Raw genomic sequence first — 24,935 nt, forward strand, 5'->3', positions numbered from 1 at the left:
ACAATTACTGATATTATTTTACTTTTAGAAACTGTATTTTCAGAGAGATAAAACAGCTGTTAAAAATGCATTGCCTCTGAGCTCTATTTTTGTTTCCTGATTTTTTGAAGATGCTAAGTTAACATGAGCACTTCTCTTAATGGAAGTCAAAATTAATTTTGAGATGGGATGGGATCCCAGGGTCTGTGGCTGTCAGCTGATAAGCCCATGCCCTGCTGAGAGAAATGATGAAGTTACTGCAGAACACCCTCCTGCATGCATTTCAGTCATTTGTATAACAGTAGCTTTCCCTTAGCTCCTTCAGTAAATGTTCACTCATGCATCATACATGGTGTTACCTTTAGGTATCCACTTTGTGAAAAATTTCATAGTTATACGGAATAATAAATCTCAGAGTTACTACACAGAAATTACTATTAGGACCCCTAAGATGTTTACATTCCACATACTTAAATGAGTGTTTGCATGCATATACAATTAATATATTCTGCACTAAAGTCCATCTCTCATAATAGTGCTGGTGTGATCCAGGAGTTCTTGAATGCTATGCCAGTGGAATCAAAGTGAGAGTTAACCCAGTGGCAAATTAATTTGTGTTCTCCATCTGAGAACAACTATAGCTAAAGTTTAGATGGTTTCATCTGAACAAAATTATGATTACGAATTATAAGTCACAAAATTATGGGCACATTTGGATGTATGAGGTGTCCAAAAACAATTCATGAAGAGTATTTACTATGCAAATAATGGGGCTTCAGTGTCACTTTGGTAGAGAAATGTCACTCATGAAATCATAACCCTTCTAAGTATGCTTTAGAAAAAGTTACCATTTTTTTCTATTTGTTAATATCACTTATCATATCATTTGACTTTTTGATATTGTCAAATGAAAAGAATATCTTTAGAAGATATTTTGGTACCTAGAACAGGAGAGCTTAACCTAGGATCTGTGAACTTTTTCTGTCATTTATCTATAAAGATAATTCAACATTATTCATTTTTTTCTAATTCTGAAAATTTTGTTTTATTATTTTAAAATCCTGAGAAGGGGTTTATAGGCTTTATAAGACTGCCAGATCTTATACAATAAGTCTTATAAAGTGATAAGAATTCCTGGTATAAAGTTTAAAAGTGATGTTACATTCAAAGTCATTGTCTTAGTATAAGGTCCAAAGTGCATTTTAAAAGTTTGGGGAATCACTGAGTGCATGAAGATAAACTCAAGAGACATCACTTAAAAAAAAAAAGAATAGAAGAAAATAAATCATCAGCCCAAATGTATTTAAAAGAAAAGGGGTGGGATATTTTGGAAAGATACTGAGAACACTAGAGGGAGCCAAAGGGAAAAAATGTAGAAAGCAAAACTATTCAGCACCTACAGCTGTAGGAGAGCTCCTTTGACTGTCACCAAAGGTTAAGGACAGTCAGACACCCCAAGACACTAATAATAACCATAGCATGCTAACCAATCAGTTAATGTGCATTAGAAAACAATAACATCAAAATATGAAGACAAGTTAGCATGTATTTTATGGATCAAAGTTCATTTTTCAGTGAATTCGAAGTAAAGGTAAAAAAGGTTAAGCCACTAATTGGTAACATGTGAATGGCATGTAAAGATAGTGACTGAATTTATGGATTTATTTCACTGTAAAAAACATAGAGACTAAAAATTTATAAATATTTTGTTCTTTGAAACTATTAAGTTTGCCACCTGAAAACAACCTGAGACATTCTATTCCCAATATTATTTAATTTTTAAATGAAGTATATAAGTGCCATTAAGAAAGAATATAATATGAAAAAAATTGTCAATTATACCTCAAGGTATAATTTCTTCAAATAACTGTATAGAAGAAAAAGCATAAAGTCACCTTCTCCTCTGCCTTGTCTCTGTCTCTCTCATTTTTCCCCCCTCTAATACATACTCCACAATGATTTGTTCAGTGTTAATTTTTTACATGTGAGAGTAGCAGAGAAAGAAAGAGCTATTTAGTAGGAAAGAGATTTTCAAACTGTTGGAATCCATATCCAAAAAGTGACAGGACTGTGATTACATTTGAGAAAACATTGTAATGCTGTTGTCTAAAGGATCCCCCTACCTACCCTTAATACTCCCCAAAGAGTATAGTGAATTTATCAGAAGCTAATTTTGAAGGTTAGGATTTCTAGAAATTACTCATTTATTATTTTAAATAAGTTTTATGGTCAATGTACCCAGATCTAACCAAACCATGCCCATTGTCACATACATAATAAACTCCATGTATTCTAAAAACAACCATGCAGATGAGTAATGAGAGCAAATGTGGATATATAGACTTATCAAAGGAAAAGCATAATACCAAACTGACAACATAACCTGAAGCCCAATGATGTGTGATGCATTTTAGAGGCACTAAAGTTTTAAAAAAGCATGCATTCAGTACTATTGAATGATTTTAATGTTTAGCATTCACCAATGTCTGTTCACTAGCTATGCAAAATATGAGGAAGACAAAATACTATGTAAAAATGAACTTTTATAGGTTTTAATGGAGCAAAAGAGAAACAATATGAAAAAATTACACACAATCAAATTTCTAATAATAATATAACTTTTCCTTGACTTTGGTCACCCTGGGAGGGCTGCCCCTCTTATAGTCTTCAACTACAGATATATCAGGGAAAGAAATAATTGGAGCATTACTCTATTTCCTGGGTTTAGTTGAATGAAGTGGAGAAATCTTTCACCTTGAGTTTCCTATCCAAATGTAGTAATAACTTTTATCCCAGAAATTCAGAGCTAGGGGAGGAATGAATGAAGATCATCCTTTAGCCTGAAAAAGTTTCAAATCACTCAGCTTGCCCTCCTAGGAAACACCAGTCCTTTTTCCTCTCCCCCCACCTCCCACTTTCTTTATTCAAAGAATTGAACTTCACCCAGTTAAAGGGAGAAGGTCCTCATTAAGAGAGAATAAACATGAAAAGCTATATTATACACACATAAAATACCACTATTATTGCTCTTTTGCGATTTCTTAAAGGTCCAAAAGTTCTCAGAAACTATTTCCCAGTTAGAAAACATTGTAAGAATAGGGGAAGGGGGGGGGGGGCGAAGAGAAATATGGGGAAAAAAGGATTGGGGATTGGGAACATGGAAGACAAAGGTCAGAAATACTCGGAGTTGGAATGATCCCAACGTCCACATTTTACAGATGGAAAACTGAGGCCCAGAAAGAAATGACTTAAGGTCACACTGATAGGTAATTAGCGCAATCAGCATCTGAATCACGTCCTCCCATAGTCAACACTTCAATACATGTCAGAAAGAATTTTAATTTGGAAGGAGCCTTAAAGATATTGTCCTGGACTACTACACAGTTTCTTAATGATCGCTATTGTTCTCGGCTTAGATTACGAACAAGGGCACCTCCCCTCTGCTCTTTCCGTAGTGCCAAAAAGGGGGAGGGGGTGAAGGGACAGGAGGATGATACTGTTCAAGAGTTGTCAAATCAGCATTACCCATACAAAGCCTAGAATCTTGGAAAGATGATCTTAGAGGTCATTTAGTCTATTCCGTCACGCACTGAAGAATATACTCATAAACATTCTCCAGGCTCCCCAGAAGCCGGGGGCAGGGAAGGGGGAAGGGGAGGTACCTGGTTGATGGAATTCACCGGCAAGCGGGGGATGATTAGTTCCAGGGCGATCTGCACTAGAGAAGTGACCAGCCCGGCAAGGATGGCCCAGGTGAGGGGCAGCGGCAGCATGCTGTAGGTGGCGAAGAGAGTAAAGAGCACATAGCCAATCCCGTCCCCTAGCAGCCCGTAGCCCAGACCCGCGGCCAGGATCTGAGTCGTCATGGCCACCCAGGTCACCAGTCCGCTGTACTGTAGAAAGGTGTAGGAAGTGGTGTCCTTCCGGACCACCACCAGAGCACAGATCACCACCTCGATGCCCGTAAAGAATCCCAGCAGGATGCCCTTGAGGGGGTCCATGGGGGCCGAGGCCAGGGTCAGGTGGAGCACCAGCAAGGTCAGTTTGGTCAGCACGTCCAGGATGTTCATGACCACCTCGGACTTGCGCCGCTGTCCCAGGAAATAGCGCTGGTAGAGACGCTCTAGGTCCCGGGACTTAAAGGAGTTCCGCAGGGTGGGGAAGATCACCCCTCGGTAGGTGTAGCCCCAGTTGAGAAAGAAATCCGAGTTGCTGGGAGCGCAGTCGAGGTGCAGGAATCCCAGGTCCCCGCTGCTGCCCCTGCGTTCGGGGAAGACTCTGGTGGGGCCACCCCCGTTGTTGTGACCGCCCTTCCCGGCCGAGCCCGGTCGGCCCGGCGGGCCCAGAGGGTAGAGGGGGAGGGCCGGGGCTTGCCGGAGGGGGGGCGCGTGCTGCTGGGGGCCGCCGGGGTCGCCAGCCTTGCCGTTGCCGCCGCAGACGCCGCTCTGGTGAATGAAGCGCTGCTCGGTGATGTGCCGCACCGCGGTCTGCCACAGCAGCCTCTGGGGTCGCGAGCCCCCGCCGGCGCCGCCGCCGCTCCCCCCGCTGCCGCCGCTGGCCGGGGGTGTCGGGTGAATGGTGTAGAGTTCTTCCGTGCTGCTCAAGCAGCGCACGTCGGACAGCTCCATCGCGCCGGACCCGGGAGCCGCGGCCGAGAGGAGGGAAGGGGATGGAGCGCCCCGGGGGGCTGGGAGGGGGCAGTTCCTCGATATTTAACAGAAAGACCCAACGGGAGAAAAAGGAGCCCGAGGAGTTGGGAAAGGGCGCCAAGCTCTAGTCCTTTCGTCCTCCTCGGAAGGTGACGCCGGGGAGGGCGAGCATGATCCAGCCTCTGGGGTAAGGGGAGCCTGAAGGAACGCAGCCCCTCTCTTTGCACGCCGCGCGCGCAGCGCCAAGAACTGGACTTCCCTCTCCTCCTCCTCGTCCTCCTCCTCGTCCTCCTCCTCCTCCTCGTCCTCCTCCTCCTCCTCCTCCTCTTGCCGCCCCCTTGGGCGCGAGGCGGCCCCGATTATTTGCAGAGCCCGGGGCTCTCTGCGGCACCACCTCCGGGGCTCCTCTCACTTGTGAAGCCTTCGCTCCTCCAGAGCCGCCCCGGCGCCCCAATGCTGCCGCCGCCGCCGCCGCCGCCGCTACTGCTGTGCGCCAGGCTGGTCTGTCCGCAGCCGTGGTCTCCCAGCCGCCCACGGCGCTGCTGCATCCTTTGAAAAATGGGGGCTTTTGGGGGGTGTCCGGTGGCTGGCGGGAAGTTGCTAGCGGCCGCTGGGGCAGTGCTCACCGAAGAACTCCATTCAGCGGGGCTGGGGAGCCGGGCTGACCAGATGGGGAGGGGCAGAGGTAAGGGAGGGGGTGGCGGAACGTCCCGCAGGAGGGATCGGAAAGGAGGTGGGCGCCGGGAGTTAATTAGGGAGCGGAAGGCTGCAGCTGGTCGCTCCTCAGTCCTCTTCCCTGTCCTCCCCAGGCTGGCCCAGAGTGGCCAGGGCAAAGCCAGGTCTGACTGAGAGTCTTCTGGGCTTGCGGGGCGGGGGCACGGAGGAGAAGATGGGGGCGGTTCCCAGTCCCCTGACTCCTCTAAGGAGAACTGAAGGACTCCACTTGAGGTTTCCAGGATTCAAGCAACCTTCTCAATCCCCCCCTACGCTAGGTACTCTGGGATCCATGAAGCCAGGGGTGGGAGAAGGTGGGAGGGGGAAGCAGGGAAAGAGGGAGGAGCAAACTGGGGGGGGGGGGCAGAAAAGAGCCCTAACTGTCTGCACTGCAAACTGGCCCGAGAGAGGAAGAGCTAGGATTGTCCAGAATTCTGTTGCTTAGCCCAGGGCCTGGAGGAGACTGAGAGTGGGGTGGGATCGGGGGTGGGGGGGTGGGAAAGGGTGTAAGTCGTAGTGAGAAGCAAAGGAAGAAAGCAGGCGATAAACATAGCGCTAGGGAGCAAACGTGCCGCTATATCCACCAGTTTAGAACATTGGAAGGGAAAGGGGAGCCATTAGTATCATCCAATGAGGTCTGAGGAACTGAACGTTCCAGTCACCTTAAAAGCGACAGACGAACGAAAAAGGAAAAGGGTTATTCAGAGGGAAAATAAAATAAGGTCTCGAGGAAGGTGGGAGATCATCCCGAATCTATTTTAGTGAAGATAAGAATGCCATGTCTGCACCTACAGCACGCTTCCCTGGAGAAATTGCTCAAGAAGCCTGAACTCCCTGCTGGGCTTTCTCCCGTGGTCTTAAATATCCAGCTTCGCTATTCTCCTTACCCCCACCCCCTTCCACTCCTCTCTCCCCGCCACTGTCCTTTTGAGAGTCTCCACTGGCTACTGGATGCCAGGTGTGAAGTCCGAGGTTCTAGCTCGCCTCCAACTTTACTTAGAAGACCTTCTTTTCCCAGTTAGAGTGGAGGGAAGGGTTCAAAGTTCAACAAAAGTCTCCTCTTGCTCTACCCCCCTTTCCCTTCTCCCTATTCCCCATTCCTGGAAAACGCAAAAGCAGACGTGTCCGGGCCACTTTCCAACAGCTTATAACTTCCCAACTTCGAATAGAGAATATTCTACTGAAGACTTCTCTTGCAGCCCACAAGAGAAACTCAAAGGGAAACCTGGAGTCAAGTTGCTGCCTTTGCATGACTCTGGATAAGTCACTTAACTTTTCAATTTTTCAATGCTTTAGATAACTCCATGACTATATGTATCTGCTCTCTCTCTCTCTCTCTCTCTCCACACATGAAGCTTGTCCTTCCTTCTTAAAGAAGATCATGACATTATTAGGAAGGTGACATCACCATAAGCACATGAACTGGATTTGAGTGAGGGAATACTGGGCTAATTCACCAGCCTCAGTTTCTCCTCCAGAGCATCAGGGTCCAGTGGCTAGATATGGATCAGGACAACTGAATTCAAGGCAATCAGGGTTTAGTGACTTGTCCAACATCACACAGCTAGTAAGTGCCAAGTGTCCAAGACCAGTTTCAAACTCTCCTCTTCCTGACTCCAAGGTCAATGCTCTATCCACTATATATAAACATACATCCACCCATACATAGGTCCATAATACTATATACATATATAATATATACTATATATATGTATATATGTATATATATATATAAGGGGGTTGGCTTGCATTGGTAGAAGTAGTTTTCCAGTTCATAAACAGGTTTGCTTTTTGCATGCATAAAAAAGAAGAATCAAACTGTCTTTGTGTCATTTTATTACTCAAATGTAAAATTTCAAGAGACTGGAGGAGGAGATGAAAGAATTCCCTAAGGGGTCAGGTGTTGAGCCTTCTAAGACATTTGCTTAAACAGCTGTATTCTCAGAAAGAAGTTGGTATATATTCAAAGTGAGGTACCAGGAATCTAAGGTATTTCAACTGGTTCCTTTCAACTTTTCCCCCAAACAGAATCAGATATAGCCTCAGTGATACCAGCTCAATTCTAATGCCTGCTGCCACAAGAAATGCACTTTTCCCTGGCTCCTGAGGGCTGTTTGGAAGACCCTAATGATTCCTGGTTGCTGCAGAGGGCGCACCTGCAGTCCAGATTCCAAGATCATGAAGTGACTGCAGCCACTATTATTGATGCTGCTGCTGCTGCCGTCTCCCACTGCCTAACTAAAAGATCCAGGGACTGCACTGTCATCTGATGCTAGTGACAGCAAGGTGCAGTCTTCTTTCCCCCTCGCCGGGAGGTGAAAATGACCATCAAGCTGGCCCCATCAGCCCCATCTCATCACCAAAAGAAGTGACCTTCCCATAATCTAAGGGAGCAATTCATCTCCTCTGCAGCCCTGGAAAAAAAAAAAAAGAAAATTGATTGAGACAATGGATACAGCACCCCCATAGATTCTAGAGTTATCAATCCTGTAATACCTAAAGTGTGTACTTCTGTTATGTATGTGTTTCTTTACCATGTAAATGAGTTTCAGACTAGACTTCAAGGAGTCTGGAGACTTGAGGCACCCATGCTTTGAGAATTCATGAATATATTTAAAGCACCTACTGTCTGCAGAACACTCTACTGAAGGTGAGGTGACTTTACTACATAAATAATCATAAATGTAAAATACTCATTAAACATATTAGAAAACCATCCAAACAGTGGAAAGAGAGGAGAGACGTGTTCAGCATTTCCTCTCCCTTAAACTTTGATTTCAGGAAACTAGGAAACATTGATGATGTCAGCTTTGATTCCACTTGATTGAAAATTTAATGGGACTCTAAGAATCTTTTATATCTCAATCCTATCCAAAAAGATGAAGTAATAAGTATTTTCTCTGGAAAGAAAGACTTTTAACACAACAATATATTTCTTTGCAGAAAATATATAGTACCTAAAACACATGTTACTATTCCTATAAGGTTATCAAAGAAATTATAACAAGATCTGCTTTAGAAAAAGAATATGTAGGGTAGGAATTTAAAGAGGGGAAGGAACTTGGCTTTTTCTTGTTTTTGAACCAATATTCAAAATGAGAATTAACAGTGTTTCCATATTGCATTATTTACAGATGGGGTATGTGTTATAAAAAAAGAAAAGTAATTTTCACTGGGTTGTTGTGAGGTAAGTGACTAATAAATTTTAAAACAACAGAGAAATATGAGTTATTAAATGTCAAATATAATACTATTCCCTGCTCATCTAGAGAAATTGATTCACTTCTCTAGCTAGTTGTGGTCCATTGCTTCACAGTCAACTCTCTCCCCCCAACACCTCAATACTTAATGGACACATGCACAATTTTGGTAAAAGAACTGATCTCTTCATTTTTCCATTACCTTCCCTCAAAGGTCTGTAGATACATCCCAAATAAAAAACATCTTTGAATTCAGATGAAACTTTCCATATTCAAATGTCCCTCCAACCAGAATGCCTCTTAATAAAAAAGATTGAGTGCAAACGAATGAATTGATCCCCAGTTTGAATTTTTTTAAGTCCTAGATGATGAATGAACAGAGCAACCTGAAGAAAGTCAAGGAATTTCATGATTTCAGAGTTTGAATCTAATGGCAGTGAATCAGAGTAGAGGACGGAGTACATATCTATTAAAATGAACTCGGAAGCCTTCCTCTTTTAAAGTGGTAGACATAGTGTATAATTGTGTAAACAGAGTATTTCACTTACTGGTTTTTGAAGCATTTAGTATTGAATAGAATCTTCAAATAGGATGACCCTCTAACCCAGGGAGCTCTACATCCAAAAGCATACAAAGCTTTAATCAGATTTCCAGATTGGAATCTATGAAACAGTATCTGCTATCTCATGAAATGTCTCAGTGTAATAAATAAGCAAATCTGCTTCTCTTGAGGAAATAGATAATGTGGTGCTTATATATTGATAAGCAGGTTTGTTTAGCCTCCATAAGACTTGGCTTCAAGCCCAACCCCAGATAATAATGGCCATTTGACCTAGAGCAAAGTCCTTAAACTCCCAACATCTTTAAATAACTGGAGTACAAATTTTAAAGAAGCAAATAGTCTGTATTGATGACAGGTATTTTCAGTGAAGATAACTTCTAGATAAATTAGATGGGATTTCAGTTTTATATGTGTAAATGTATATACCCACAGGGCACACATGCAAATTTAGATTTTTCAAATATATGCAGATGCTGTTGTGAATAAAGTATAAAATATCTACTCCACCAATTGACAAGCATTATTAATGATTTCATAGTAGTTATCTGACATCTCCTTAACAGAATCTCAGAAATGGAAGAGATCTTAATAGCTACAGTCTACCTAATTCTTGGAAAATTGTCTCTTCTAGAGTCAACAGTGGCAATTCAGTCTGGTTTGAAAAATTCCTATGCAGCAGTGCATTCAACTTTGGAAGACGTAGTCCCTTTCCTATGGAGCCTAAATTTGTCCCTTGGCAGTTTCCTTCATCAAAAGAATAAACATGTATTAAGCATCTATTATAATGTCTGTCTTAACCTATCTATATGTACTAAAAAAGGAAATGGAAAAACACTCCAGTTTAGTTGTTAACCTGAATGTAACCCTGAATGGGGTCATTAAGAGTTGTATATGACTGGAAATGACTGAATAACAACAGTTTAGTAAAACTAATACTATCAGTATTTATATTACAAGGTTAATATGTAAAATATTATATAAATGGATATCTTATCTCAAAGACTTACTAGGTATGTGACCCTGGGCAAGTCACTTAGCCCTGTTTGCTTTAGTTTCCTCATCTGTAAAATAAGATGGAGAATTAAATGACAAATCACTCTAGTGTCTTTGCCAAGATATATGTGTTATCAATGAATCATCATTATACTTAGTCTAGAGTGATTAAAATGACTTTTATTGATACATCTTTGCAAAGATGGATCATCTCTCTTAAAGGAAAGAGGCCCCAAATTATGGCAATACTGGGTCTTATATGCAGTGTGAAAGGCCTATTCCTCTTCCCTTCATGCCAGTCTTTGGCCAGGGTCACAATCTAATTGAAATATTCACTTCCATATGTTCTCTTCCCCGCCCCCCCCCAGTCATTTTACAAATGAGCACAGGGAAGTAAACAGTACCTTGAGCAGGCGAAAAGATGAAGGACACAGATCCTGGGTTAACTCAGAACTAGATGTGGCAGACCTGATCTGATCTCAAGTTTTGATCAGGTTGGGGGCCAATTCGTTTGTCTTATACTCACATGCCTGCCCATAGGCCCATAGGCACCAATACAGACAGACTCCAGTCTTTGTAATATAAATTAACAATCTCCCTTGTCATTCTAGTGGAAACCAAACACCCCCACATTCCTCACATATGTTAATAGGTTCACAAAGAGAACAGAAAACAACTGAACAACAACAGACTTAGAGTTCTAAGGCAGTATGTGTGTGACATGGAATTTAATCTAGAACTTCCTAAATTCTGAGCTCTCTATCTACTCCCCTACCATGTTTCTCAGTACTTTTAGTCAGCTTTCTGGTCTAATAATAGATAACTGGGATGTTCCATCCATAAAATGATAGAGGAAGTTCCCCACACAGATGAAATCCTATGACAAAGGGGGAAAAATGTGAGGAATAGAGTTAAAATGAATCAATGGGTGTGGCTGTGATCATCTGCCAAATAATGTTTCTTACAATTTAAAAGTCTTTGTTAATTAGCAAAGTCTGAAAACTCTGGTATAGTTCAACCCACATTTGACTAGAACCTTCCTCAACTGTCTTTTGAGCTTCTTCATAAAAATTTCCAATGTTGCAGAGCACTCTTTGCTAAGCAATCTGTTCCATTTTTAGGCAGATTTTCCACTCTAAAATCATTCTCTTTATAATTACCAGTTCTAGTCCTACCCTCTGAGACCTAAGTGCTAAAACTCTTCCTCATTTTTTATTGTGGGGCAAGGGAGTGTCAAGTATTTTGGATCATAAATCTAGAGCTAAGAGGCCATCAAATCCACACAACTCTCTCATTTTACAGATGAGGAAGTTGAGATCTAGGGAAGTTCATTGATTAATCAGGTTCACCCAGTAAATAAATGCCTAAATTGGAATTTGAAATGAGAATTGCCCAACTCCAAGTTCATTGTCCTCTCTAATGTATCTCACTGGTCTGCCTGATTGGTTCTCCCTCATTTTTACAAATAAAGTTAAGAAAAAATCTTTATATTTTCCAACTCATTTTTAAATGCCTTGTGAATTGCTGTTCTATGTATGCTGTTCAAAATACTAGTCTGAATTACCTGTTAACTGTGGTAATACCATTGACGTTGAGCTGTATCCCACTCTCCGTGTCTTCATTTGGGGTTTCCTGCAGAGATACTGGTTTGCCATATCCTTCTCCAGTCCATTTTATATTTTATGAACTGAGAAAAATGGTTAAGTGACTTGCTCAGGTCACAAAACTATTAAATATCTGAGGCTGATTTGAACTCATTGATGAATCTTTCTGGTTCCAAACACAGTGGTCTATTCACTATGCCACCTAGCTGCCCAAGATTACCACCTACATTTTGACAGAAAAATGAACATTTCTCACCACCTGCTGATTAATGGTAAACAGTCACATCTAAGGGGCATGGCATCTGCAAAAGTGTGACCTACATTCCACTAAGTATACCCAGACCTGCATCTAACTCTTGAAAGTTATCAAGAAATAGACTAAAATTTATCCTGTCTTTAAACATAATTGTTTGTTTTTCTTAAGTTCATGAGTAAAGACTTTTGGTAGTAAAAATTTGATGGCCTATTAAAAAATTTGCCTATATCCTGTGAAAGACCCTAATTCAGAATCATTCAAAAGCAACTAAAATATCAAAACAGTTTGTAAGGAGTACCATAGTAATGCTTATTTATTCATCCATGCATTCAGTCAACAAAACAACAAACATTTTTTAATAGGGGAGATAAAAATAAATAAAATATATCTTTGTCCTCGGAGCTAGAATCTAGTCATTAGTAAAATATCTTTTTCTCCAGCTAGATAATCCTCCAAACTGGCCACAGGCAAATATAATTTACATCTGATTTTTCCATAAACAGAATCTTGATTTAAGTTTTGAAGAATTCTGTAAAAGGACAGGACCAGACCTTTAACCTAGAGGAAAAAAGAAAAGAAAAATGTAGATAAAAACAGAATTTAGCAAGCAGGTAGTAAGTAGCTATTAAAAAGAATTTAGCAAAAACTTATTCTATGTGAGCTACTATTTTAGAAATTGAGGATATAATTTAAATAGTCTTGGCCACAAGGAGTTTGCATTCTAATGAGTGAAGTATCCATTATCCTTTATAGATCTATTCAAATATGTGTGATATTAATTTATCCTAGATTAGTTTATGGTTAAAAGCTCCAAAATTCCAGAAGAAAAGAAAAAAGATACTAATTTTCTTGGATCATTTTTTTTTTATTATGAACTTGAGCTGGTTCAGTGAATTGTCATTTAATATATAGGTTCATTCCACAGAATCCATCCATGCCTGGGGACCCAAGGGGTGATGAGGAAATACATCTCTTGACATTTCTAAAAGAATTGTGGGGCAATTGTTTTCTTTTTTTTGAAAAATTTTATTTTGAGTTTTACAATTTTTACCGCATTCTTGACTCTCTCCCCCACCCACCCCCATGGAAGGCATTCTCTTAGCCTTTATATTGTTTCCATAGTATACACTGATCTCAGTTGAATGTGATAGGAGAGAAATCATGCCCATACGGAAGAAAAATAAAGTATAAGAGATAGCAAAATTACATAATAAGATAAGGTTTGTTTTTTTTTTAAATGAAGGTAATAGTCTTTGGTCTTTGTTCCAACTCTACAATTCTTTCTCTGGATAAAGAAGGTATTCTCCCTCACAGATAGTCCAAAATTGCCCCTGATTATTGCACTGATGGAATGAGCAAGTCCATCAAGGTTGATCATCACCCCCATGTTGCTATTAGGGTGTACAGTGTTTTTCTGGTTCTGCTCATCTCACTCAGCATCAGTTCTTGCAAATCCTTCCAGGCTTCCCTGAATTCCCACCCCTCCTAGTTTCTAATAGAACAATAGTGTGCTATGACATACATATACCAGTTTGTTAAGCCATTCCCCAATTGAAGGACATTCACTTAATTTCCAATCCTTTGCCACCACAAACGGGGCTGCTAAGAATATTTTTGTACGAGAATTTTTTGAATTTGCCTTGGCAGGTAGACTCCCAGGTATTTTATATTGTCTGAGGTTACTTTGAATGAATTACAATTACGAAACACTTCTCACACAAATAAAATCAGATTTAAATAACTGGATAAACATCAACTGCTCATGGACAGGCTGAGCTAATATAAAAATGACAATTCTACCAAAACTAAATTAGTTTAGTGCCCAACCATTCAAAATTCCAAAAAATTACTTTTATGAGTTAGAAAAAGTTTCAAATAAATTCATATGAAGAAATAAAAATTCAAGAATGTCCAGGGATCCAATGAAAAAAAAAGGGCAAAAGAAGGTGGCTTAACCTTACAGATCTAAAATTATATTATAAAGCATCAGTCATCAAAACTGTCTGGTATTAGTTAAGAAACAGAGTGGTGGAGCAGTGGAATAGACTAAGTGCAATAGCAGGAAATGATTATAGTAATTTGCTCTTTGACAAACCCAAAGACTCCAGTTATTGGCACAAAAATTCTTTCTTCAATAAAAACTGTTGGGAAAATTGGAAGTTAGTATGGAATAAACTTGGATTAGACACCTCACATCCTATACCAAGATAAAATCAAAATGAATATAGGATTTAGACATAAAAGACAATATTATAAGAAAACTAGGAGATCAAGGAGTAGTTTACCTGTCAGATCTATAGAAAGGGAAGCAGGTTATGATCAAGGAAGAGATGGAGGACATCATTAAAAACAAACTAGATAATTTTGATTACATTAAATTAAAAAGCTTTTGCAGAGAAAAACCACTCTAACCAAGATAAAAAGAAATGCAGTAAATTAGGAAACAATTTTTACAACTGATATTTCTGACAAAGTACTCGTTTCTAAAATATACAGAGAATTGAGTCACATTTTCAAAAATAAAAGTCATTCCCCAATTGACAAATGGTCAAAGGATATGCAAAGGCAATTTACAGGTGAGGAAGTCAAAGCAATCCATAGTCATATGAAAAATTGCTCTAAATCACTACGTATTAGAGAAATGCAAATTAAAGCATCTCTGAGGTGCAACTTCATACCTCTCAGACTGCCCAATATGACCAAAAAGAATAATGGTCAGTATTGGAAGGGATGTGGGAAATCTGGGACACTAATGCATTGTTGGTTTAGCTATGAACTCATCCAACCTTTCTGGAGAGCAATTTGGAATTACAACCAAAGGGCAACAAAAATGTGCATACCCTTTGATCCAGCAATACCACTACTGGGTCTATACACTGAAGAGATCATGAAAAAAGGGTAAAAACATCACTTGTACAAAAATATTCATAGTAGCCCCGTTTGTGGTGGCAAAGAACTGGAAATTAAGTTAATGTCCTTCAATTAGGGAATGGCTTAACAAACTGTGATATATATAAATAATATGTCATGGAACACTATTGTTCTACTAGAAGCCAGGAGGGATGGGAGTTCATGGAAGCCTGGAAGGATATGCATGAACTGATGCTGAGCGAGATGAGCAGAACCAGAAAAACATTGTACACCCAACAGCAACATGGGGGTGATGATCAACCTTAATGGATTTGCTCAATCTATCAGTGCAACAATCAGGGACAATTTTGGGCTATCTGCAATGGAGACTACCATCTGTATCCAGGGAAAGAATTGTGGAGTTTGAACAAAGACTAAATTTTGGGGAAAAAAAATTATCTTCTTATGTAATTTTTCTATCTCTTATTATTCCTTAAGGATATGATTTCTCTGCTATTACATTCAACTAAAAGCAATGTATGCCATGGAAACAATGTAAAGACTAATAGACTGACTTCTGTGGGGGGGGCTGGGGGAGGGAAGCAAGATTATGAGAAAAATTGTAAAACTCAAAATAAATAAAATCTTTCATTAATAAAAAAACTTGTGGGGGGAAATGTCATCCACTTGCAGAGAAAAAATGCTATGGAGTCTGAATGTAGATCAAGGTATACTATTTTTATTTTTCAAAATTTATTTTAATTTTTTGTCATGGTTTTTTTCTCCCCTTTTTCTAACTCATAAAAGTAATTTTTTGGAATTTTGAATGGTAGGGTACTAAACATGATTCTTCTTTCACAACATGAATAACATGGTAATATGCTAAACATGATTGTACATATAAAGGATGAATGTTGAAAACTATCTTTACATGGAATTAAAAAATAAAATAATATTCATAACAAGAAATATATCTATCCCTTTTTGTGGATGAGAGAGTAATTACTCTATCTCTTGAGGGCAAAACACTGTAATCAATTTAGAGGTGAGTGTGTTAGGTTCTTGTTCTTTGACATCCAGAATCAGATTTATTCAATGATTTTAGAAAGTTGGATGTGTTCCTGAAAGGCTAGTACCTCTGGTGTGAGGGTTGCTGAATCCTTTTCAGAGCCACTTTGGTTTCTAGCTTATCTGACTAACTCTCACCTGGGACTTCAAGAAGCTCTAAAATGTGTAGTGGTCACACTCTGGTAAATCCTTTCAGCAGACTGGCTAATCCAGATTGAAGGTAACCAAGATGGGCTCAAACCCAATGATGAATTATCTCAAGCATGTGACAATTTCCCCTGTTGGAATGGGCAGATGAGAATAATTTGTTCACAGTGGTCAAGAAGGCAGCTGAAGGAGATGCTCTAAGACACTTAGAACTAGGTTAATCATTGAGGACACCAAGGTCATACACTATATCTTGAACCATCACTAGTCATTTTAACTCTTTCCTGCCACTGAACTGTGATGACTTTGGAAAAAAGAGTGAGGCCAAAGTCTTCTTACAACTCTGTTTCTCTTAAATACAATTTATGCAGCAATCAAAAGACATCACCCATACCATTTTTTTTTTCAAATTGATTATACCCTTATTGCAACCTCTGAATTTGAGATATAACAAAGTATGAATCAGTTTTCTGCTCCTTGGGCTAAATTTGCCTAATAATTGACACCAAGAAAACAAAGGTGTTCCATCAGCCAACACGATACAAGTCATATATGGAACCATGATTACAGCAAATGGAGAAGTTTGGAATACAGAGAATAAGTTCACTTACCTTGGCAGTACACTTTACAAGTATGTACAAAACAATAATGAGGTTGACACACACATTGCCAGAGCTAGCTCAGTGTGTGAACGGTCCTGAAGAAAAATGTGGGAAAGGAGAGATATTAGACCGATTACCAAACTAAAGGCTATGGAGCCCTTGTACTGATCTTATTGCTGTATTCCTATGAAACCTGGACAGTCTACCAGAACTATACCAGGAAACTGAAATGCTTGCATTTGAATTGTCTTAGCAAAATTCTAAAGGTCACCTGATAGGATAAAGAACCACACCCTGAGGTCCTTTCTTCAGACAAACTGGCAAGCATTCATATTCTCCTCTAGAAAGTACAACTCTAATGGACTGATCATGTTGTTTGAATTCCAAGAGTATGTTTTCCTAAAAGGTTTTTTTTTTTTTGTGGTGAACTCACACAAGCATGGACCTGAATGATGGGCAGAAAAAGAAATACAAGGACACTCTCAAGTATTCCCTGAAGAATTTTGCAATTGATACCATGATATGGGACTGCTCAGCATGGCATGCTTTCATCTAAGAAGGTGTTATGTTCTATGAGAATTGAAATAGCTCAAAACAAACAAAAGAATCCACCCCAAATGTTCGTGTTGACTACCTGTGGTAATGTCTTCCAATCTTATATTGGTATGATCAGTCATAGTCAACTCACTATTATTTGAGTACAACATGGAGATGTCATTTTGGCCCTCTTCGAAAATGAAGGATAACAACAAATCAACTCAAAGATTTTAGGGTAAATATTTTTGTTCAAATCATTACTATTAGGAGAAATGCACATCAAAACAACCCTGAGGTTTTTCTTTTGAGCCTGAAAATGGAAAAAAATGGGATAAAGTCCCTTAAAAAAAACCCCAGTCAAGAATTTTTTACATACTCTACTTAAACCAGAGCTCATGATCAATCTAAGAGGGAATGAATTTTTTTTTGGGGGGGAAGACAATGGGGTTAAGTGACTTGCCCAAGGTCACACATTAAGTATCTAAGGCCAAATTTAAACTTAGGGCCTCCTGACTCCAAGTCCAGTGCTTTATCTATTCTGCACCTAGTTGCCTCTTGAAATTCCAATGGAGTGAAATTTTTTGGTTTATTTGCAAGATAATCTGGGTTAAGTGACTTGCCCAAGGTCACACAGCTAGGTAATTATTAAGTGTCTGAGGCCTGGCTTTGAACTCAGGTCCTAATGACTCCAGGGCTGGTGCTCTATCCACTGCATCACTTAGTTGCCCCAAAGGGAGTGAATTTTTTTTTTAACAAAACTAATAGTCACTGTTTCAGCTTCACATGCCATCTAGTCATTTACCAGGGCCATTTAAGGTTCTCCCACATATTTACTACATCTGTTCCACCTCCCCGCCAACTCCTTCCCCCCCCAATTTCTTCTCTTCAGAACAAAACTCCCTTTCAGGGTCAACTTTTACGTATATGTGATGTCTTTGCCTATTGAATATGAGATTCTTGAGGGCAGGAACTATCTTCTTTTTTGAAAACATTTTTTTTTAGGTTTTTGCAAGGCAAATGGGGTTAAGTGGCTTGCCCAAGGCCACACAGCTAGGTAATTATTAAGTGTCTGAGACCTGATCAAGGCCAGTGCACTATGCCACCTAGCCACCCCTTGAAAACATTTTCTTAATAACTATTTTATATTACCAATTTTTGCCCAAGTAGACTTCTCCACTTTCTCCTTGAGAGCTATCACATTTAATAAATAGTATTTAAAGAGAAAAAAAGGAGAAAGAAGAGAAAATCATCAAAAATGATTTATATAATTAAAAATTCTGGGTGGGTGGAGCTAAGATGGGGACATGAAGGGATCCAGTCTTAGGAGCTCTCTGATAAAAACTCATAAACTAAAGACTCTAACTAAACTTTCGAGAGACAGAACCCACAGAGGGACCCAGTGAGGCAGTTCTCTTACTCAAGGTAACCTGGAAAAGAGCAGAAAGGCTCTACTCCCCAGGGTCAGAGGGGTGGCCCACCAGAGTCAAAGAACTTCAGCCTCCTGGAGGCAGCCCCAGGGTGCTGGGAGCCTCAGCTCACAGCAGCGGGGGAGTCTCCTGAGCTGCACCCCAGGGAGCACCGGCACAAAGTGGGGGAACTGCGGGGGACCTCTGCCAGAGCAAGCACTTGGAGCCCAGCCCTCAGGTCACACAGCAAGAAGCTTGGTCTTTCTGCAGCCCAGACCCTGAAACAGAAGCAGGTGGAGCTGGTAAGCAGGAGCCCATAGGGCATGGGCCCACTGAGCTGAGGGAGGGGAGTGAAGAGAGAGAGACTGCAGAGCTCTGTCTTCTGCCCCTGGAACAGGTCTCTGGGGCTCTGACCACATTCAGATCCTGATCCCAGTCTCCCCCCCCCCCCCCACCTTGTCCCCGTGGCAGAGAGGGGCTCTTATGTTCATTCACAGACCAGGAGGGAGGACAGAACCTCACACACTGAGACCCTTGTGGGAGTGTCCCAAAAGCTCAGGAAGCACCCCAAAAACAGGCTTAGGCTGGGAAAATGAACAAGCAAAGAAACAAGAGGAAGACCATTGAGAAATATTTTACAAATGAGCCCAAGAAGGATCAAAATACTGTCTGAAGATGAGGAAGCACAAGCTCCTGCATCTAAAGACTCCAAGAAAAAACAAATTGGACTCAGGCTATGATAGAGCTCAAAAAAGACTTTGAAAATCAAATGAGGGAGTTGGAAGAAAAACTGGGAAAAGAAAGGAGAGAGATGCAGGAAAAACATGAAAATGAAGTCAGCAGCTTAGTCAAGGAAATTCAAAAAAATGCTGAAGAAAATAGCATGCTAAAAACCAGCTTAGGTCAAATGGATAAAACAGTTCAAAAAGGTATTGAGGAGAAGAATGCTTTAAAAAGCAAAATTGGCCAGATGGAAAAAGAGATAAGAAAACTCTCTGAGGAGAACAAATCCTTCAGACAAAGAATGGAATTCAGGTAGATTGATGAATTTACCAGAAATAAGGAATCAATACTTCAAAACCAAAAAAAATGAAAAATTAGAAGAAAATGTGAAATATCTCATTGAAAAAAACTGATATGGAAAACAGACTTAGGAAAGATAATTTGAAAATTATTGGAATACCTGAAGGTCATGATCAGGAAAAGAACCTTGACATCATTTTCAAAGAATTACTACAGGAAAATTGCCCTGATATTCTAGAAGCAGAGGGCAAAATAGAAATGGAGAGAATCCACTGATCCCCCCAAGAAAGAGATCCCAAAAAACCAACCCCCAGGAATATTATAGCCAATTTCCAGAACTCCCAAGTCAAAAGAAAATATTACAAGCAGCCAGAAGGATACAGTTCAAATATAATAGAGCTGCAGTCAGGATCACACAGGGCTTGGAATACAATATACTGGAAGGCAAAAGAGCTTAAAATGCAGCCAAGAATGAACTACCCAGCAAGGCTGAATGTCCTCTTCCAGGGAAAAAGATGGACTTTCAATGAACCAGGGGAATTTCAAAGGTTCCTTTTAGAATGGCCAGAGCTGAACAGAAGGTTTGATCTTCAGATACAGGACTCAGGTGAAGCATTGAGATTGGAGGAGAGGGGGAAAATATGAGGGACTTAATGAGGATGAACTGCATGTATAGGAAAATGATACTGATAATATTCGTATGAACCATCTCAGTTAATAGAGCAGGTAGAGGGAGCTTTTATAGTTGAAGCACAGAAGAAAGCTGAATTCAAAGATAAAATATGGTGTAAAAATGGAGTCAATAGGAAAAAAAGGGAATTGCAAAGGAAGAAAGAAAAAGGAGAGGGGGAATAGTCCAAGATATTTCACATAATAAGATTTTTTTTATTACAATGAGCTATTGCAATGATATGGAAGGGGCGAGGCAAGGGGGAATGAGGGAACCTTTGCTCTCATCAGAGATGGCTAGGAGAGGAAACAGCATATATACTCAATGGGGTATAGACATCTGGAGTAAGAAGGCGGGGGGAGCAGGGGGAAGGGGTGGGGATGTGAATAAAGGAGGAGAGGATGGACCATGGGGGGGACAGTGCTCAGATATAACACATTTTCTTTTTTACTTCTTGCAAGGGGCTGGGATTGGAAGGCCTGTCCAGGACCATAGGGCCAGGTAGATTCTGGGCCTAAGGGGTGGTATGGGGGCTCAGGGCTTCTTGGCCCCAGGACCAGGGATCTGTCTGCTGCACCACTCAGGGACCCTACAGCAGAGTGAGAATGAAAGGAGAGAGAAAATATAGTACATGGTAGTGGAGAAAGAAGAAAGGAGGGAGTTGCGATCAGCAATGGCAACATTGAAAAAATATGGAAGTAACTTTTGTGATGGACTTATCATAAAGAATGTGATGCACTCACGACAGAGTTGATGGTGTTGGAACAAAGACTGAAGCACATTTTTTGTTATTATTATTTGGGGGCGGGTGCAGGGCAAGTGGGGCTGGGTGGCCTGCCTGGGGCCACATAGCAGGGTGATCGTTGGGTGTCTGGGGCCAGATTGTGACCCGGGTGCTCCTGGCTCAAGGGCCAATGCTCTGTCTGCCACCCACCCACCCCTACTATTATTACTATTTTATTTTATTTTGGGTCTTTTTTTTTCTTTCTTCCTTTTGGTTTTTGCAGGGCAGTGGGCATCGGGTAGCTTGCATGTCACATGGCTGGGTGATTATTGGGTTTATGAGGCTAGATATGGACTCGGGTGCTCGTGGCTCCAGGGCTGGTGCTTCGTCCATTGCTCCACCTGGCCATACCTACAATTATTACTATTGTTTTTTTTAATTTTAATTTTTTTTTCTCTCCCCTTTACTTTTTCACCCAAGCAAGTCTATCTATATTCATGGGGGGAGGGGCATTTTGTTTACTTATAAACAAGTATATTTTATTAATGTAAAAAAAATTTGTACAAAATGAGAATAAAAAATAAATTTTAAAAAATGAGCTGAAAAAGAAAGGCCTTGTGGAAATTATACAGAAAAACAGGGATTTCTAAAAGGCAAAGTTGAAGAACTAGGCAGGGAAACAGCAAATTCCTTTCACTAGAGTGTAAACTTCATGAAGGGGAATCATATTAAATAAGACTGGAAAAAGTAGGTAGATGCCAGTGTATGAAAAGCTTTAAAAGCCAAGTTGAGAGGTATAAACTACAGAAAACAGAGAGCCAGTGAAAAAATTTTAGTAGGAGACCAACAGGGTCAGATTTGTGTTTATTGGACAACTGTGTAGAGGATGAATTAAAGAGGACTTCTGTTTATTTTCCTAATCCACTAGCATATGCCTCAGTTCTTTGTAAATAGTAGATGATTAATAAATGTTTCATGAGTGAATGACTAAAAAAAAAATTCTGTAAAGATATGGATGGTATGTAACATTTGCAGACCTTCAACCACTACAAAAAGGTAGGGCATGTTTATCTTTTCAACACTTTCTTTTACCCATTTATAATTTTGCAACATTTACTTTCTAAAATTTTTTCCAATTACATACACAGAAAACTTTCAGCATTCATCCTTTTGCAGGTTTTTGAGTTTCACATTTTTTCTACCCCCTTCCTTCTCCTCTTCCCTTCTCATGGCAGTGAGCAATCTGATCTGGATTGTACATAAATAATCATGTTTAACATATTAGTCATATTGTGAAAGAAGAATTAGGATGGGGGGGAAACATGAGAAATAGAAAAGTGAACAGAGTAATTCTTTTGCTCTTTATTCAGGCAGACTCTATCTTTTTTCTCTGAATGTAGAAAGATCTCTTAGCATTGTTATTGATCACTGAACTGCTGAGAGGAGCTGTTTCCATCATAGTTGATCATCTTACAAAGTTACTGGTAAAGTTTACACTGTTCTCATTCTGCTCACTTCACTCAGCATCAGTTCATACAAATCTTTCCAGACCTTTCTAAAGTCCAGTCACTTGTGATTTCTTACAAAACAATAGTATTCCATAATATTCGTATACTATAACTTGTTCAGCCATTCCTCAATTGATGGATGTCCCACCAATTTCCAATTTTTTGCCACTATGAAAAGTGCTGCTATAAATAATTTTGTACATGTGGGTCTTTCCCCCTTTTTATGATCTCTTTGGGACATAGACATAGTAATGGTATTAACTGGATCAGAGGGAATGCACAATTTTATTACTTTTGGGGCACAATTCCAATTTACTCTCCAGAATGGTTGGATCAGTTCAGAACTCCATCAATATAGTGCATTAGTGTTCCAATTTTCCCACATCCTCTCCAGCATTAATCATTTTCCTGTTTATGTCATTTTAGTCAATCTAAAAGATGTGAGGAGGTACCTCAGAGCAACATTTACTTTTGATTTTGTATGTATGTTTTTGATCTTTATATTTGCATTGTTGTAATAATTTTGCATATTATATTCTAGTCTGCTTCCTTTATTTTGTATCAGATTATATTAAATCTCCCAATGCTTCTCTTTAACATGTCAATTTTTACAGTACAAAAATAAGCCAATATAGTCATTAATCAAAATTTATTTAGCCACTCTTCAATGGATAGGTATCCTCAACTGTATTCTCAATTCATTGCTATCACACACACACACAAAAGGTGTTGCTATAAATATTTTATTATGTCTGGGGATTTTCTCCTTATCTGTGGCTTTCTTGGGGTATGAGCCCAGTAATGGAGTCTTGAGTTCAAAGGATGTAGACATTTTAGTCACTTTTTTGTGCATAATTCCAAATTCTTTTTAAAGTAATTTTGCCATTTCAAAGTTCCACCAATAATGCAACAATTGTCGTCATTCCACGACCACTCAAATTATTGCCATTTTGGGGTCATTTTATTTTCCCAATTTATAGGATCCAAGATGAAACCTCACTTTCAATGTGTGTTTTTTTTTTTTTTTAGTTTAAGTGATTTGGACCATTCTTTCATGTGCTTATTTTAGTTTGAATTATTTCTTTTGAGAATTGTTGAGTCCTATCCCTTGACTGAAGAATAGCTTTTGGAGATACATATTTACACATATGCCTACATATGAGTAACTATACATATTATGTTATATATATATATATATATATATGTATATATATATGCATTTCAGTTAATTAATAACTAGATTTATATAATGCTTTAAGTTTGTAAAACACTTTGTAAGATAGTTGCTATTATTACCCCTGATTTACAGAAGAGGAAAGTGAGTCTGAAAGGTTAAGTGATAGTCACAGAGCTAGTAAATATCTGAGGTAGGATTTCAGCTAAGGTCTTCCTGACTCCTAGACCAGGTCTCTATCTACTACCACTTATTTGATTTAAGACTTATTAGAGAAATTTGAAAAGACTCTCCCCCCCCCCATCCATTTTGCAGCTTTCTTAACTTAGAGGCATTAATTTTATTTATGCAGAAGCTTTTTAGTTTTATGTTATCAAGTTTATTTATTTTATCATTTGCAATTATTTCTCTCCCCCCCCTTTTTTTGTTTGAGATACATTTTCTATCTATAGCTTCAAGAGGCAAATAAACAACTTCTCTTTCAGGTATTTTGTAGTACGAAATTTAATATCATCATATATCCATTATTGAAGAAAAGAGAGGTCAAATTTCTGCCAGACTCCTTTCCAGTTTTCCCAACAGTTTGTTTTAAGAAATCACATAGGGAAGTCTTTCTTAAATAATTTATGGTTTTTTTTGGTTTGGTTTATTGAACACAGGATTATTGAGTTTCATTATTTCTAATTCTTCTTTGTCTAGTCTATTTCATTAATGTGTCTTTCTGTTTTTTAATTAATACCAGATAGTTTTGATAGCTGCTGCTTTATGACAATTTGAGGTCTAGACATTTCATTTCTTCCTTCCTTCCTACATCGATTAATATTTTAGGCTCTGCATTTTTCCAAATGAGTTTCGTTATTATTTTATTGAATTCTATAAAGTATTCCTTAGATAATTTGATTGTTAATGCCTAAAAAAAGTGAGTAAACCTAGGTAGGATTGTAATTTTCATTACATAGGCATTATCTAACCTTGAATACTGATTATTCTTTGAATATTCAAATATTCTGAATATTGAGGTTGTTCATTAAATCTTTAAATATTATAGTGTATTATATAAACATGTAAAATATAAAAAATCAAAAATACAAGACATAATTAGTTCTATTCAAATATTTTATGTGCTTTGGTAAATTGTTCTTAAGAAATTTAATGCATTTTGCAGTTGTTTGAAATGCGATTTCTCTTTTTTTTTATTGCCTCTTAGTTTTTGTTATTATTGCATAGATACATTGTTGATTTTAGAAAGTTTATTTTGCAGCCTTCTCC

At 39.3% G+C, this 24,935-nt stretch overlaps 1 protein-coding gene and 1 long non-coding RNA gene across 3 annotated transcripts in view; one reads left to right on the forward strand and one right to left on the reverse strand.

Annotated features, from left to right (window-relative positions):
- Positions 1-5,639, reverse strand: part of ADCY8 (adenylate cyclase 8) — a 397,409-nt gene extending 391,770 nt beyond the window's left edge. For both annotated transcript variants that reach the window (XM_074202342.1, XM_074202341.1), the window contains exon 1: positions 3,642-5,639. In XM_074202342.1, the coding sequence (XP_074058443.1) occupies positions 3,642-4,607 (966 nt within the window). In that variant the 5' untranslated portion in view covers positions 4,608-5,639. The remainder of the gene's footprint in view (positions 1-3,641) is intronic.
- LOC141499689 (uncharacterized) lies at positions 3,524-11,687 on the forward strand. Its single transcript, XR_012471727.1, has 4 exons — positions 3,524-3,732; positions 7,371-7,992; positions 8,477-8,529; positions 9,736-11,687. It is a non-coding gene; the product is annotated as an uncharacterized LOC141499689 (long non-coding RNA).
- The last annotated feature ends 13,248 nt before the right edge of the window (positions 11,688-24,935 follow it).

Source organism: Macrotis lagotis, chromosome X (genome assembly GCF_037893015.1).
Source record: "Macrotis lagotis isolate mMagLag1 chromosome X, bilby.v1.9.chrom.fasta, whole genome shotgun sequence".
NCBI lineage: Eukaryota > Metazoa > Chordata > Mammalia > Peramelemorphia > Peramelidae > Macrotis > Macrotis lagotis.